This window comes from Bos indicus, chromosome 11, assembly GCF_029378745.1.
Source record: "Bos indicus isolate NIAB-ARS_2022 breed Sahiwal x Tharparkar chromosome 11, NIAB-ARS_B.indTharparkar_mat_pri_1.0, whole genome shotgun sequence".
NCBI classification, from domain to species: Eukaryota; Metazoa; Chordata; class Mammalia; order Artiodactyla; family Bovidae; genus Bos; species Bos indicus.
The window spans coordinates 25,678,016-25,690,755 of NC_091770.1; the positions used below are offsets into that span (position 1 = coordinate 25,678,016).

General features: G+C 38.2%; 1 protein-coding gene across 5 annotated transcripts in view; it reads right to left on the bottom strand.

The window, feature by feature from the left end:
- The window catches only part of THADA (THADA armadillo repeat containing), a 334,979-nt gene that overhangs the window by 234,243 nt on the left and 87,996 nt on the right, over positions 1-12,740 (bottom strand). For all 5 annotated transcript variants that reach the window (XM_070798571.1, XM_070798568.1, XM_070798569.1 and 2 more), the window contains one exon: positions 4,916-5,007. In XM_070798571.1, coding sequence (XP_070654672.1) covers positions 4,916-5,007 — 92 coding nt within the window. The remainder of the gene's footprint in view (positions 1-4,915; positions 5,008-12,740) is intronic.

The following is a 12,740-nucleotide window of genomic DNA, read 5'->3' on the forward strand; positions in this document are numbered from 1 at the left end:
TGGACTCCTCTGCTGTGTCAACATTGAGTTAATGACAAATGCTTATAAATTCTTATTGGCTGACTGGTTTAACATGGAGAGAGCAAGGGCTATAGAGCACTCTGTACTAAGCACCTGCATGAAGCGTTGGCAAAGTCTAAAATAAAACTTTTCATGGGAATAAGTGCTGAATTCCTCATATTTCATCTTGAGGGGAAAATCATATTTCAGGCTTATCTTTGAAAATCAGGTAGTTATATGTTTAAAATATTTTAGGGCAACTTCAACCTAACTGAGATAAAATTCCAAACAGAATTGCAAAATCTAGTAATCATTTCACAATGTATATGTATGTCAAATCATGTTGCACACTTTAAATATATATAATTTTGTCATTTTTACATCAATAAATAAAGCTGAGTAAAAGAAGAAAAAAAGAGGGAGGGGACATATGTATATTTATCACTGATTCACACTGCAGAAGCCAACACAACATTGTAAAGCAATTATCCTCCAATTAAACATTTAAAAAATTAAAGAAAACAAAAATAGGCTCTTAAAAAGTAATGAAATAAAGCTTTTCAGACTACTACATGTATGTTGATATTTGTCATTTACCGGGGACTAGAACAGCTGACAATTAATACACAAAGGGGTTAAAGGGAAAGACCAGAGTTAAAGATCACATTGGTTTAGCTCCTGTCTGTGTGGAATGAGGAACTACCAAGGTGAGCCCACTCAAGGCAGATGGAGGCCATGTGGGAAGCCCAGCACGCTCCCCACATCACAGAGCTGTGTCGCTTCTGATTCTACAAAGGATCAATTACTCATTCTGTCAGGCCAAGTCAGTCTGGGAGGTAATAAATAGAAAGGAAAGGTGCTTTAGGAAATTAAAATGTAATAACAGTATTTAAAACAAACAAGTACAACTTATGTTTTCTCATTCTTCATAATCCAAAAGACCCATCTAGAACAAGGTTAATGAGCTCCAGAGTTCAATCATTATGAGCATTCATAGGGCTACTCTACATACCTATGAATGGGGATGCAGAACCTCTGCTGCTTTCTTTTTCTAAAAAAAAAAGTATATATGTATATTTAATTTGGCTGCATTTGGTCTTAGATGTGGCACGTGGGAATCTTTCGTTGCAACATATGAACTCACCAGTTGTGGTGCATGGGCTTAGCTGCTCCGCAGCATGTGGGATCTTAGTTCCTGGACCAGGGATTGAACCAATGTCCCCTGCATTGCAAGGTGGATTCCTAACCACTGGACCACCATAGAAATTCCCTGCTCCTTTCTTTATACATGAAAGGGGAACTTGTCCCTACTACCAGGCAGAGATATTACTTTGCTGACAAAGGTCCATATAGTCAAAGCTTTGGTTTTTCCAGTAGTCAAGTATGGATGTGAGAGTTGGACTATAAAGAAAGCTGAGCTCCAAAGAATTTATACTTTTGAACTATGGTGTTAGAGAAGACTCTCGAGAGTCCCCAGTCAACCCTAAAGGAAATCAATATTCCTTTAAATATTCATTGGAAGGACTGATGGTGAAGCTGAAACTCCAATACTTTGGGCGCCTGATGTAAAGAACTGACTCATTGGAAAAGACTCTGATGCTGGGAAAGACTGAAGGCAGGAGAAGAAGGGGACGACAGAGGATGAGATGGTTCACTGGCATCACCAACTCGATGGACATGAGCTTGAGCAAGCTCCGGGAGTTGGTGATGGACAGGGAAACCTGGCGTGCTGCAGTCCATGGGGTTGCAAAGAGTCGGACACGACTGAGCGACTGAAATGAACTGAACTACCAGGCAGGTACTGTTCTAGGCACTGGGAGCACAGCAGTTTACCAAACTCACAATTCTAGTAAAAATTATGTAAACCCTAGCTTAGTATTTGATAGAAACAAGAGGTCCAAATCGCTCAAGGATAGTCCAAATCGCTTATCTTAGAGGAGAAAACCAAGGCCCAGACAGGTTAACTAATTTGTTTCAGTTGGTTATGGTGGCTCTATGACAACAAAGGCAGGAGTAGAAACCAAATGTCTCATCTCTCATCTAGTAAAAAAAACCTTGCTTATTCAAGTATTTCTGGCCATGCCAGACACTATGCTGGGCACCAGGCAAACAAAAATAAGGATAAGATACTGATCCTGTACTCCAGAAGACAATGTAAGACAATGGAATGAGTATAATAAAAGAAGTGGTAACAGAGAAAAAGCAAATTATATTTCTAATTGCATAGAACTTTGAATATTTTACAAGAAAATGAACTGTTAATAGTTTGTTTTATCCTCCCTGTAGCTCTATGAATACAGAATGCAGATTTTATCATTCCTGTTCTATAGATGGAGAAACTGAAGTGCAAAGCAGATAAGGGAGTCTATTAAGGTCATCTCTAGTGGCAGCAAAATGCTTAGAAACCAAGTCTGTTTACTCCAAGATAGACACTTATTCCCCCCACTAGATGGGAAAGGTAGATGTTTTTATGTCCAGTTCCATTCTGTTCAAGAGCACACATTTGCAAGATTGTGGCAGAACAATCTGTGGCTGTGAAAGTAGACTTCACCAGCCTGTGAGGTCTGACTGGCTGAGTTTAGTTATTCAATGGCTGAGCAACCAACCAACAAGAAAGACATCATTATTACTAGCATTCTTACAGCACCCATCACATATACACAAAATAGAAGCAAAAGGTTCTGCCCTCAGGGACTTAATATTGTAGCAGACAGGTACATAAACATTTTCATCCCAAAATGACATAATTAAACAAAGAACAACTAGAAGAATCATTAAAACAATGGCAAGCTGAAAACACTAAGGTTTTAGAGAGCAAATCTAGTAATGCTGTAAAGAAATAGACTCTTGGAGGGTTAAACAGAGAAGAGAAGCCTTGAAAATGTAATGAAATATACCAAGCTTCAGATTACTGAAATAAAAACTCTTACCAAAACTGCTCATCACATTTTGAAAAGTTAACATTTTAATACCTTCGTTTCACTTGTCAGCCTTACTCAAAACAATTATGTGAATATTCAATTTCCCTCTTTCTAGGAAAGTTATATATTCTGTAACTTTTCCTATTTAAGAGGAATGAACTTATAATGGAGGTTTCCCATCAGCATGCTGTGGAAAAGAGATTACCGCAGTGTGGTTTCATTGTGCTGTTCGTCCACCCTCCTCAGAAGTAACCTACATAAAATGAACCTGATCACTTTATCCTATACATAGTAAAAGTTGCAACACACCCAATAATCACTTTTATAAAAAGTAAAAGGGGGGGAAAAAAAAGCATTTCTTCGAGTTCAGTTTTAAACATTAATTTTACTTGTTTGATAACCTCATATCATATTTCATTTATACACTATTTACCATGGCCTTATAATATGACCAAACCATTTTAACCCTTAGCAATTTGTTGAATTATTAACAAAATAAGCAAAGCTAAAAAGAAAAACAACTAGTGACAGGAAGAATTTATTTAGGAACTGGGCCAAATAGTAAAAATTATAATCATTCTTTCAAAAAAATAATGTTATCCTTATTAAAAATACAACTCAGCTAAAAGACAAAAAAAAAACCAAAAAAGCCTCTCTAATATTTCCTTAGTATACTCAAGGAATTCACATTTATAGCCAATTGCTTTCCATTTAAATATTTACTGAATTTTATGGAATGATAAATAGGGCTTCCCAGTTGGCGCTAGTGGTAAAGAACCCATCTGGCAAGGCAGGAAACGCAAAAGATGTAGGTTCGATACCTGGGTCAGGAAGACCCCTTGGAGGAGGGTGGGGCAACCCACTCCAGTATTCTTGCCTAGAGAATCCCATGGACAGAGGATACAGTCCATAGGGGCTGCAGAGTCAGACACAACTAAAGCAACTTAGCAGGCAGGGGTGATAAACAATTTAAATGACAATTCAGAACTACCAATAGGTTTCATTAGAATTACTAACAGTGCATCAAACAATTATTTCAAGATATTTTCTAATCCCTAAGACTTAGTTCCATCACAAGAAAATATATTTTAATAAACAAGAGCTTAAAATCTGAATTAAAAGTTTGATCAACTTTTTTTGGCAGGAGAGGAATAGGGCTTGATATATCTCTAGAGCATCAAGAGAAAGACCACTGGGCCAAATCAGACCCTCAATAGTTACAGGAGGTGATTACACATGCAGCGACAGTGACATCTAGTGTTAACAACTGCAAGCCACCAGGCTGCCATTAAACCCTCCCAACTGCTAATAACAAACAACGATTCAAAGCTTCTCTTCTTTAAAAACCAACACACAGAACTTCTGCCTTGTATCCAAAGATTACTCATAATCAAAGTGTTTCAATAAGGTTTTTTTCCAGACATTAAAAAAAAAAAAATCTTAAGAGAAAAACATCTTAGAGAGTATAACACAATAGGCCTAAAAGTAAAAAGCATTGTTTACTCTGTGTGGCCAACACCTTTAACTACTCCCCCTGGCTACAGGTTAATGCAGAAGTAATCTGGGACATGGCCCGATGAGCGTACCTTAGACATTTAAACTTCCAGTTACTATAAAAGCAAAGATATTGCACAAGCTAGTACTTGATGACACATCAAGAAAAAGCAATTTAGGACATTTCAGGAATACCTGAAGAAGATTAAATCAAAAACAAACAAACAAAAAGAACAACTTTAGCTGTTGCACTGAGAAACAAGCTCTACATTTCAGCCCTTGCTACCTTCAATATTTTTCTTGCTTTGAAAGGTCCACTTATTAAACAGTAGATATTTTTGCCTAGGGGCTTAGCATTTGGCAGCATAGGTTCATTTACTATATTATTTTTATAGTTTTATGCTTTAGATCAATCTATAAAAGTAAGCAAAATTTTAAAAATTATTTTTGGCCAGAACGATATTTTGTAAAAAATAAAGTTAGCGTTAGATGAAGCTTACCTATTTTTTTTGGAAAGTTCATCCTTTCCCCTTTTAACTCCAAATATTCTTGTGATCAAGGTACTGAAGAGAAGCGTGGATGAATTTCTCACCTGTGTAAAAATACACAATACAGGTTAAGAAATATTCATGGCATGAAACCAACATTTACAATGTTCAAACTAGACGTTCAAAACCATTACCCGATTGCCTAGTGTGTGGCTAAAGAAGATATAGTTGTGTTCATAAAATAAGACAATTTTCAATAACTTTATAGCAATTACTTCATTACTATGAAGGACTTCCTCTTAAACTGAGCTTCACAATCCAACCACATGTACACAACATAGCATTTTCCTATACTTCTTTACAAACACCAACTGTTGCATTATCTCTTTGTACCTGTATCATCAAGTAACAGTTTTTAAAAAAACGAAACCAATAAATTCATTTTTCTACATCATTTCTGATGAATATCCCAAGAAAGAGCTTAGCTCTTTCCTTTTATTTTCTACAATCATTTACCTATGAGAAAATACTTATCAGATCTAAATCAATGGATCCACATTATTAATATGGCCAATAAAATACTAATCTGCTTCCCAACCAATGTATCAAGACAGTTTCCTATATCATAAAAAGTCTTGAATATCGCGGCATATTGTGCTGTGCTCAGTCGCTCAGTAGTGTCTGACTCTTTGGGACCCCATGGACTGTAGTCTGCCAGGCTTCTCTAACCATGGGGATTCTCCAGACAAGAATACTGGAGTGGGTTGCCATGCCCTCCTCCAAGGGACTCCCCAACCCAGGGATCGAACCCAGGTCTCCTGCACTGCAGGTGGATTCTTTATCATCTGAGCCGCCAGGGATATTGAAAATGAAAGTGAAAGTCCGTCAGTCGTGTCTGACTCTTTGCAACCCCATCAACTATACAGTCCATGAAATTCTCCAGGCCAGAATACTGCAGTGGGTAGCCTTTTCCTTCTCCAGGGGATCTTCCCAACCCAGGGATCGAATCCAGGCCTCCTGCATTGCAGGCGGATTCTTTACCAGCTGAGCCACAAGGGAAGCCCTATACCAGGGATATTGGGCTTCCTCAATTACCTTGCCAAATCTGAGTACAGATGTATAAATATGTACTGACTTCCCTAAGTATGTAAGGCCGTATACTAGCATGGAGAATATCCAGAAATAGAAGACACACACTAACTGCTAACACAGAGTTCATATTCTAATTAAACAGGAGTTATACAGTGTGTTAAAATAGCAATATAAGAAGAAAGGTAGCTGACAGTAACAATGTAGAATTTAGAAAACAGCTTCCCGAAACTACTGCAGTAAGGATCACAAATTCAAACGCCCACAAAGGCAGTGAGTTACAGAGGCAGCAGAGGACTGGGTCTAAGGCAGGCACTATTAAGCTTAAGCTGAAGCTAATGCCCTGAGGAAAATGTAAGCCCGGTGTTGCCAGATCTTCTGCTTTTTCAACAGAAGCCAGAAACCCTAAGTTTTATATGAATTCTATTTTGAAATGTTGGCAACAAATTAAAGAAAGAAAAAAAAAAAAAACGTATTGTGGGAGCCAAATAAAACACAGTTGTGGGCCAGATTTGACGTATCAGCCACCAGTCTGTAACCTCTCCTCCAGAAGCACATGACCAACTCAATTTATGTGTGGTAACTCTTGAAATGGACCACAGATACACTGGCACAATTCATACCTTAATTGCAATGAAACCCTAAAACTGGACAAGCTCACTTACATCCATTCCACAGTTAACAAACATGAATGAAATCCCTGATATCCCCAAACAAGTCACTCTGTCCTGGTACTCTACTGACATCCCCTCTGACCTAGCTCAGGTCTTACCTCTCACCTAGTCTATGGACTTGGTTCTCAAAGACTCCTTAGGTTGAAGATGACTTAGTAAAGACATCCATGACCCTATCACCTTGAGATGGACAGGTACACACTGCTATATTTAAAATTAATAACCAACAAGGACCTACTGTGTAGCACAGGGAACTCTGCTCAATGTTATGCTGCAGCCTCGATGGGAAGGGAGTTTGGGGGAGAATAGATACATGTATATGCATGGCTGAGTTGCTCTGTCGTGCTCTGGAAACTACCATAACATTGTTAATAGGTTACACGCCAAAATAAAATAAAAAGTTGGGTTTGTTTGGTTTTTTAAAAGAATCACACAAAAGCATAAAAAGAAAAGAAAAATCAATACACAAACTTCATCTTGCCCTAAACCAAACTTTCTGACAAAGACTGCCAGAGGCAGTAAAGTTAAGACAGGACTGCCTGGAGAGGAAAGGGGAAGCCTGAGGAGGCACACTTTATCAAAACTATAGAGGACTGTTTTACAGATTGAATGAGCACCTGCAGAAGGAAAACTCCCTTGTTTGATTCAATAGGCTGAAGGCAGGAGACACATAATGTCTTTGAGTAATGTTAAGATGGATCAGACGGATTACCATCCTGATCCATTCACCATCAAGTTCCCTCATTAGTAGTCAATGACTATCATTAATTTTTCCAGTAGATACAGCAAATTAGTGGTGTTCTACCATTAGTTATAATTTTTAGAAAAACTACCATTAAAAAAAAAAAAGCTTTCCTTCATGAGCTATTTGGTCATTCTGTTATCAGTTAATACAGAATTATTTCCATAAATTTACCACTTTGCAGAATAATGAGTTCATGACACAGTAATCTCCAAAGGTGACCAAAAGATAAACTTATAAGACATTTAAAAAATTAATTATCCTTTTATTGAGATATAATTCACATATCATAAAATTCACCATCTTAAAGGGTACTCTTCAGTAATTTTTACTATATTCACAAAGTAGAAATGAGCACCACTACTTAATTCCAGAACATTTTCATGACTCCAAAATGAAACTCTATATACATTAACAGTCATTTCCCATCTTCCCGCACTAGGCAAGACTTTCTGTCTCTATGGATTTGCCTATTCTGGACATTTCACATTCATGCAACCTTTTGAAATGAATTTCATGCTTTCATTCTCAAGGTTCACCCATGTTGTAGCATTTGTCAGCATGTCGTTCCTTTTTGTGACTGAATAATATTCCCTTTTATGGATATACTACATTAAAAAAATCTACTCATCATTTGATGAACACTGGGCTGTTTCTACTTTTTGTCTATTATGGATAACACTATGAACACTCATGTACAACTTTTTGTGTGAATGTTTTCACTTTTCTCGGGTATACACCAAGAAATGAACCTGCTGGGCCACGTGGTAACTTTATGTTAACCTTTTGAGAAACTGCCAAAGTGGCAGCACCATATACACTCTTACCAGCAATATAAGAGGATTTCCTTTTCACCAGTTCTCCAACTCTTTCACAATAATTGCTACTGTTCCATCTTTTAAATTATAGCTATCCTACTGGATATGAAATGGACAGCTCACTAAGGTTTTGACTTGTATTTTCCTGATGCTTTTGACTTGTATTCCTGAATGCTGCTAAATCCTCCCATTTACTGAGGCCTTCTTTAATTTCTTTAAACAATGGTTTGTAAGTTTCACTGCACAAATCTTTTACTTCTTTTGTTACACTATTCCTAAATATTTTATTTTTGATGTTACTATAAATACACATTTTCTTAACTTCATTTTTGATTATTTATTGGTAGTGTACAGAAATATATCTGATTTTTGTACACTGATTTTGTGTCCTACAACCTTGCTAAACTTGTTTATTAACCCTAATTGTGTGTGTGTGTGTGTGTGTGTGTACTTCTTAGGATTTTCTATATATAAGTGCGATCAAAAATTAGAAATAGTTTTGCATCTTCTTTCCAATCTGGCTATTTATTTCTTTTTCTTGCCCAATTCCCCTACCTACAATCTCCAGTACAATGTTGAATAGATGTGACAAGAGTGGATATCTTTGTCCTATTCAAAATCTGAGGGTAAAAGCTTTCAGTCTTTTACCATAAAGTGCATTGTTAACTATAGATTTTTCATTGATAGCCTTCATCAGATTGAGAAAGTTCCCTTCCATTTCTAGTTTATTAAGTGTTTTTAACATGAAATAGTGTTAGATTGTGTCAACTGCTTTTTGCCTCTGCTTAAATGATCATGTGGTTTTTCATTCTTTATTCATATATATTAATTGACTTCCATATGTTGAAGTATATATACTGTTTTTAAAATGTAGATATTATTCAACATAGTATTTTAAAAAATTATTGTAAATGTAGACCAAAAAACTAGCATGAAGACTACATGTTACTTAAGATAGAATAGTGTCCTTGTTTCCGTGTGATACTATTAATAGTTGAAGAGTATCTGTTTTAGGTACCCTTTTTTGTTTTCTAATAGTTCACCCACACTTTCTGTCCCTGTTCATTGCTGTTCGGTCTCTAAGTCACGTCCACCTCTCTTTGCTACCTATGGACTGCAGCACACCAGGCCTCCCTGTCCTTCACCATCTCCTGGAGTTTGATCAAATTCATGTCCATTGAGTCAGTGAAACTAGCTAATCATCTCATTCTCTGTGGCCTTCTCCTTTTGCCCTCAAGCTTTCCTAGCACCAGGGTCTTTTCCAATGAATAGGCTTTTCACATCAGATGGCCAAAATATTAAGTTTCAGCTTCAGCCCTTTCAATGAATATTCAGGACTGACTTCCTTTAGGATTGACAAGTTTGATCTTCTTGCAGTCCAAAGGACTCTCAAGAGTCTTCTCCAGAATCACAGTTTGAAAGCATCAATTCTTCAGTGCTGAGCCTTCCTTATGGTACAACTCTCACAGCCATACAGGACTACTGGAAAAACCATAGCTTTAATTAGGCAGGCCTTTGCCAGCAAAGTGATGTCTCTGCTTTTTAATAGACTGTCTAGGTTTGTCATAGCTTTCCTTCCAAGAAGCAACTATCTTTTAATTTCATGGCTGCAGCCATAATCCGCAGTGATTTTGGAGCCCAAGAAAATAATATTTATCACTGCTTCCACTTTTTCCCCTTCTATTTGCCAAGAAGTGAAGGGATCAGATGCCATGATCTTAGTTTTTTAAATGCTGGGTTTCAAGCCAGCTTTTTCACGCTCTTCTTTCACCTTTATCAAGAAGCTCTTTAGTTCCTCTTGATTTTCTGCCATGAGAGTGGAATCATCTGTATATCTGAGGTTGTTGATATTTTTCCCAGCAATCTTGATTCCAGCTTGTGATTCATTCAGCCCAGCATTTTGCATGATGTACTCTGCATATAAATTAAATAAGCAGAGTGACAATACACAGCCTTGTCATACTCCTTTCCCAATTTTGAACAAGTTAGTTGTTCTATCTCCGGTTTTTAACTGTTGCTTCTTGGCCTGCATACAAGTTTCTCAGGAGACAGGAAGAGTGATCTGGTACTCCTATCTCTTTAAGAAGTTCCCACAGTTCGGTGTGATCCACACGGTCAAAGGCTTTAGTATAGCATGTCCTTGTTCAGTCTAAAGCTAATGAGGAGGAGAACTAAGAAGTATAATTGAGAAGAAGTCTGTGACTAACTGACAAACTGCATCATCAACTCCTAAACCACTGATAGTAAACACTAATGCGAGTCACAGATGTTAAATCTTAACATGGGTAATGAAAAAGTTCATATACAGTGATAGTATATTTTGAAAACCTCACAGCAGGAATGGCAATGAAAACAGTCCTGCTTACTAGCAAGGAAGGACCAAGGAGAATGCAAATTTAAAGGAAAGAAATGACAGAAAAGAGTAAGTCGAGATAAAGTTAGAAATGGACAGAATAGAATGGTTCCCAAATAACTCTAGCTCTAATCAATCCTTATCACAAGCAAAATACCAGAAAACCTGTTCCCTTACTGCCTTCTCCATCACACCCCCAACATACGGCTCATACAGATTTGGTATTTGGCTACAAACTGACAACTGCTACCAAAGTTTTTCCTGAGTACATATGCTTTTTCTTTCCTTTCTAGTATGAAGAAGTTTTCATACAGATCTGTAAGATACAGAAGAGCTAGGTAAATGAAAATAAGGTTGCACAAAGCAGTGTGTATGTGTTTCTGAGTGTGTGTATGTGAATGTGTGTGTATTCTGAGTGTGTATGTATGCATGTGCACATATGTATGTCTGTGTTAGTCACTCAGTCATGTCTGACTCTTTGCAACCCCACAGACTGTAGTCCATCAGGTTCCTCTGTCCATGGAATTCTCCAGACAAGAATACTGAAGTGGGTAGCCATTCCCTTCTCTAGAAGACCTTCACGACCCAGGGATCGAACCAGGGTCCACTGTATTGCAGACAGATTCTTTACTGTTTGAGTCACTCGGGAAGCCCTATATTATACATTTTTCTTATACATTTGTATTTTCTCATATAACATGAATTTCTTATATAATAAGAATGCTGCCTTAACAAATATTTAAAAACATGAATGGAGAACCTACCATGTGCAATCACTATGTGGTCTGATCATTTACATACCATGTATCTTTACTCTTCATGGACAGTCATGTCCTTGAGGGTGGAATTATGAAATATTTTGTCTAGCGCACACAGTGCCAGTTTATCCTAAAAAATCTTTGTGAAAAAATTAAATGGGATTTTGATCCTAATTCGCCTTCCATCACTTCTTAGCCATGGACCTTGAAAACAACATCTAAAACTTCAAGTCTCAAATCCCTCATCTGCAATCTAGGAAAACCGTACTAGGATTTCTGGTCCTATGATCAGGGGGAGGGTTAGCCCTGACTGGAATTTGGAGTGACTTTCTTCCAAAGTAACAAGACACTTTTCCCACAACAGGAGAAAAGAGACAGAGCTTCCAGTAGCCCATACATCACCTATGGGTGAGTCAAAGAAAAAGCACTCTTCCCGTGAGTGAATAAAACTCCACGCCATGGCGTGTAGAGCATGGCTGGCTTTCAGCACCGCACAGCTCTCAGCCTGGCACCCTTGCAGCAAGCTCACAACCACCAGAGGGCCTGCAGACAGTGCCAACAGGGGCACAGAGTGCACAGGGCAGCACTGCTGGGAAGATCTGAAAGGCCCTTTTTTCTCCTCTGAAACCCACTGCATACTGTAAACCAGAGGTGGCCCAAAGAGATGCAAAGTCAGATGCACCGGATAGAAATATAAACCTGGTGTGGGTCTTGGAAGGACCCTAATGTGGCCCACTCAACAGAGCTTCCAGGTAAACTAAAAGGATGAGTTACCTGTCCAGCAATGAGGATACAGGGAAAGAAGATCAGGCATCTGAACATAAAAAAGGGAATGCCCAGAAATGTCTCCGATTCCAAAACTTGTCTGGGAATTTCTCAGTTTCCATGGGTATACACACCTAGAAAATTACGTTTGGTACCTAATTTTTAACTAAACAAGCATCATCTAACATATGTGTTGAAGATTATCACTTGCCACCACCTTTACTCATATTTCTGTATTCTGAGCCACCATCATCACTTGGCAGAATTATTATAATATCTTCTTGAGTGGTTTTCCACCTCCCCTCACCTCACAATCAAGACTCCATTTTTCACTCCATCACTCAAATCCCATCATGCCCCTACTGTGAAAATCTCTCAGGCAGGATTTCTCAATAGCAAGCGTCAAACCTCTGACACCAATGGTGGCTGCGGCTCATTCATCCATTTGCAGACTCGGATGAGACTCTGCATCATGTGGCACTGGATCTGGCTTCTCTAGCAGGTGCCCAAGACTTGTGCCAACACCTGCCCACACTGTGAACTTTGACCAGCAGAGACAGAGGGTGGGACTGTTCCCAGAGCTGTAGTTTCACACAGCCTGGCTAGAAGAAACACCACACGATCAGACAACGAGCTCA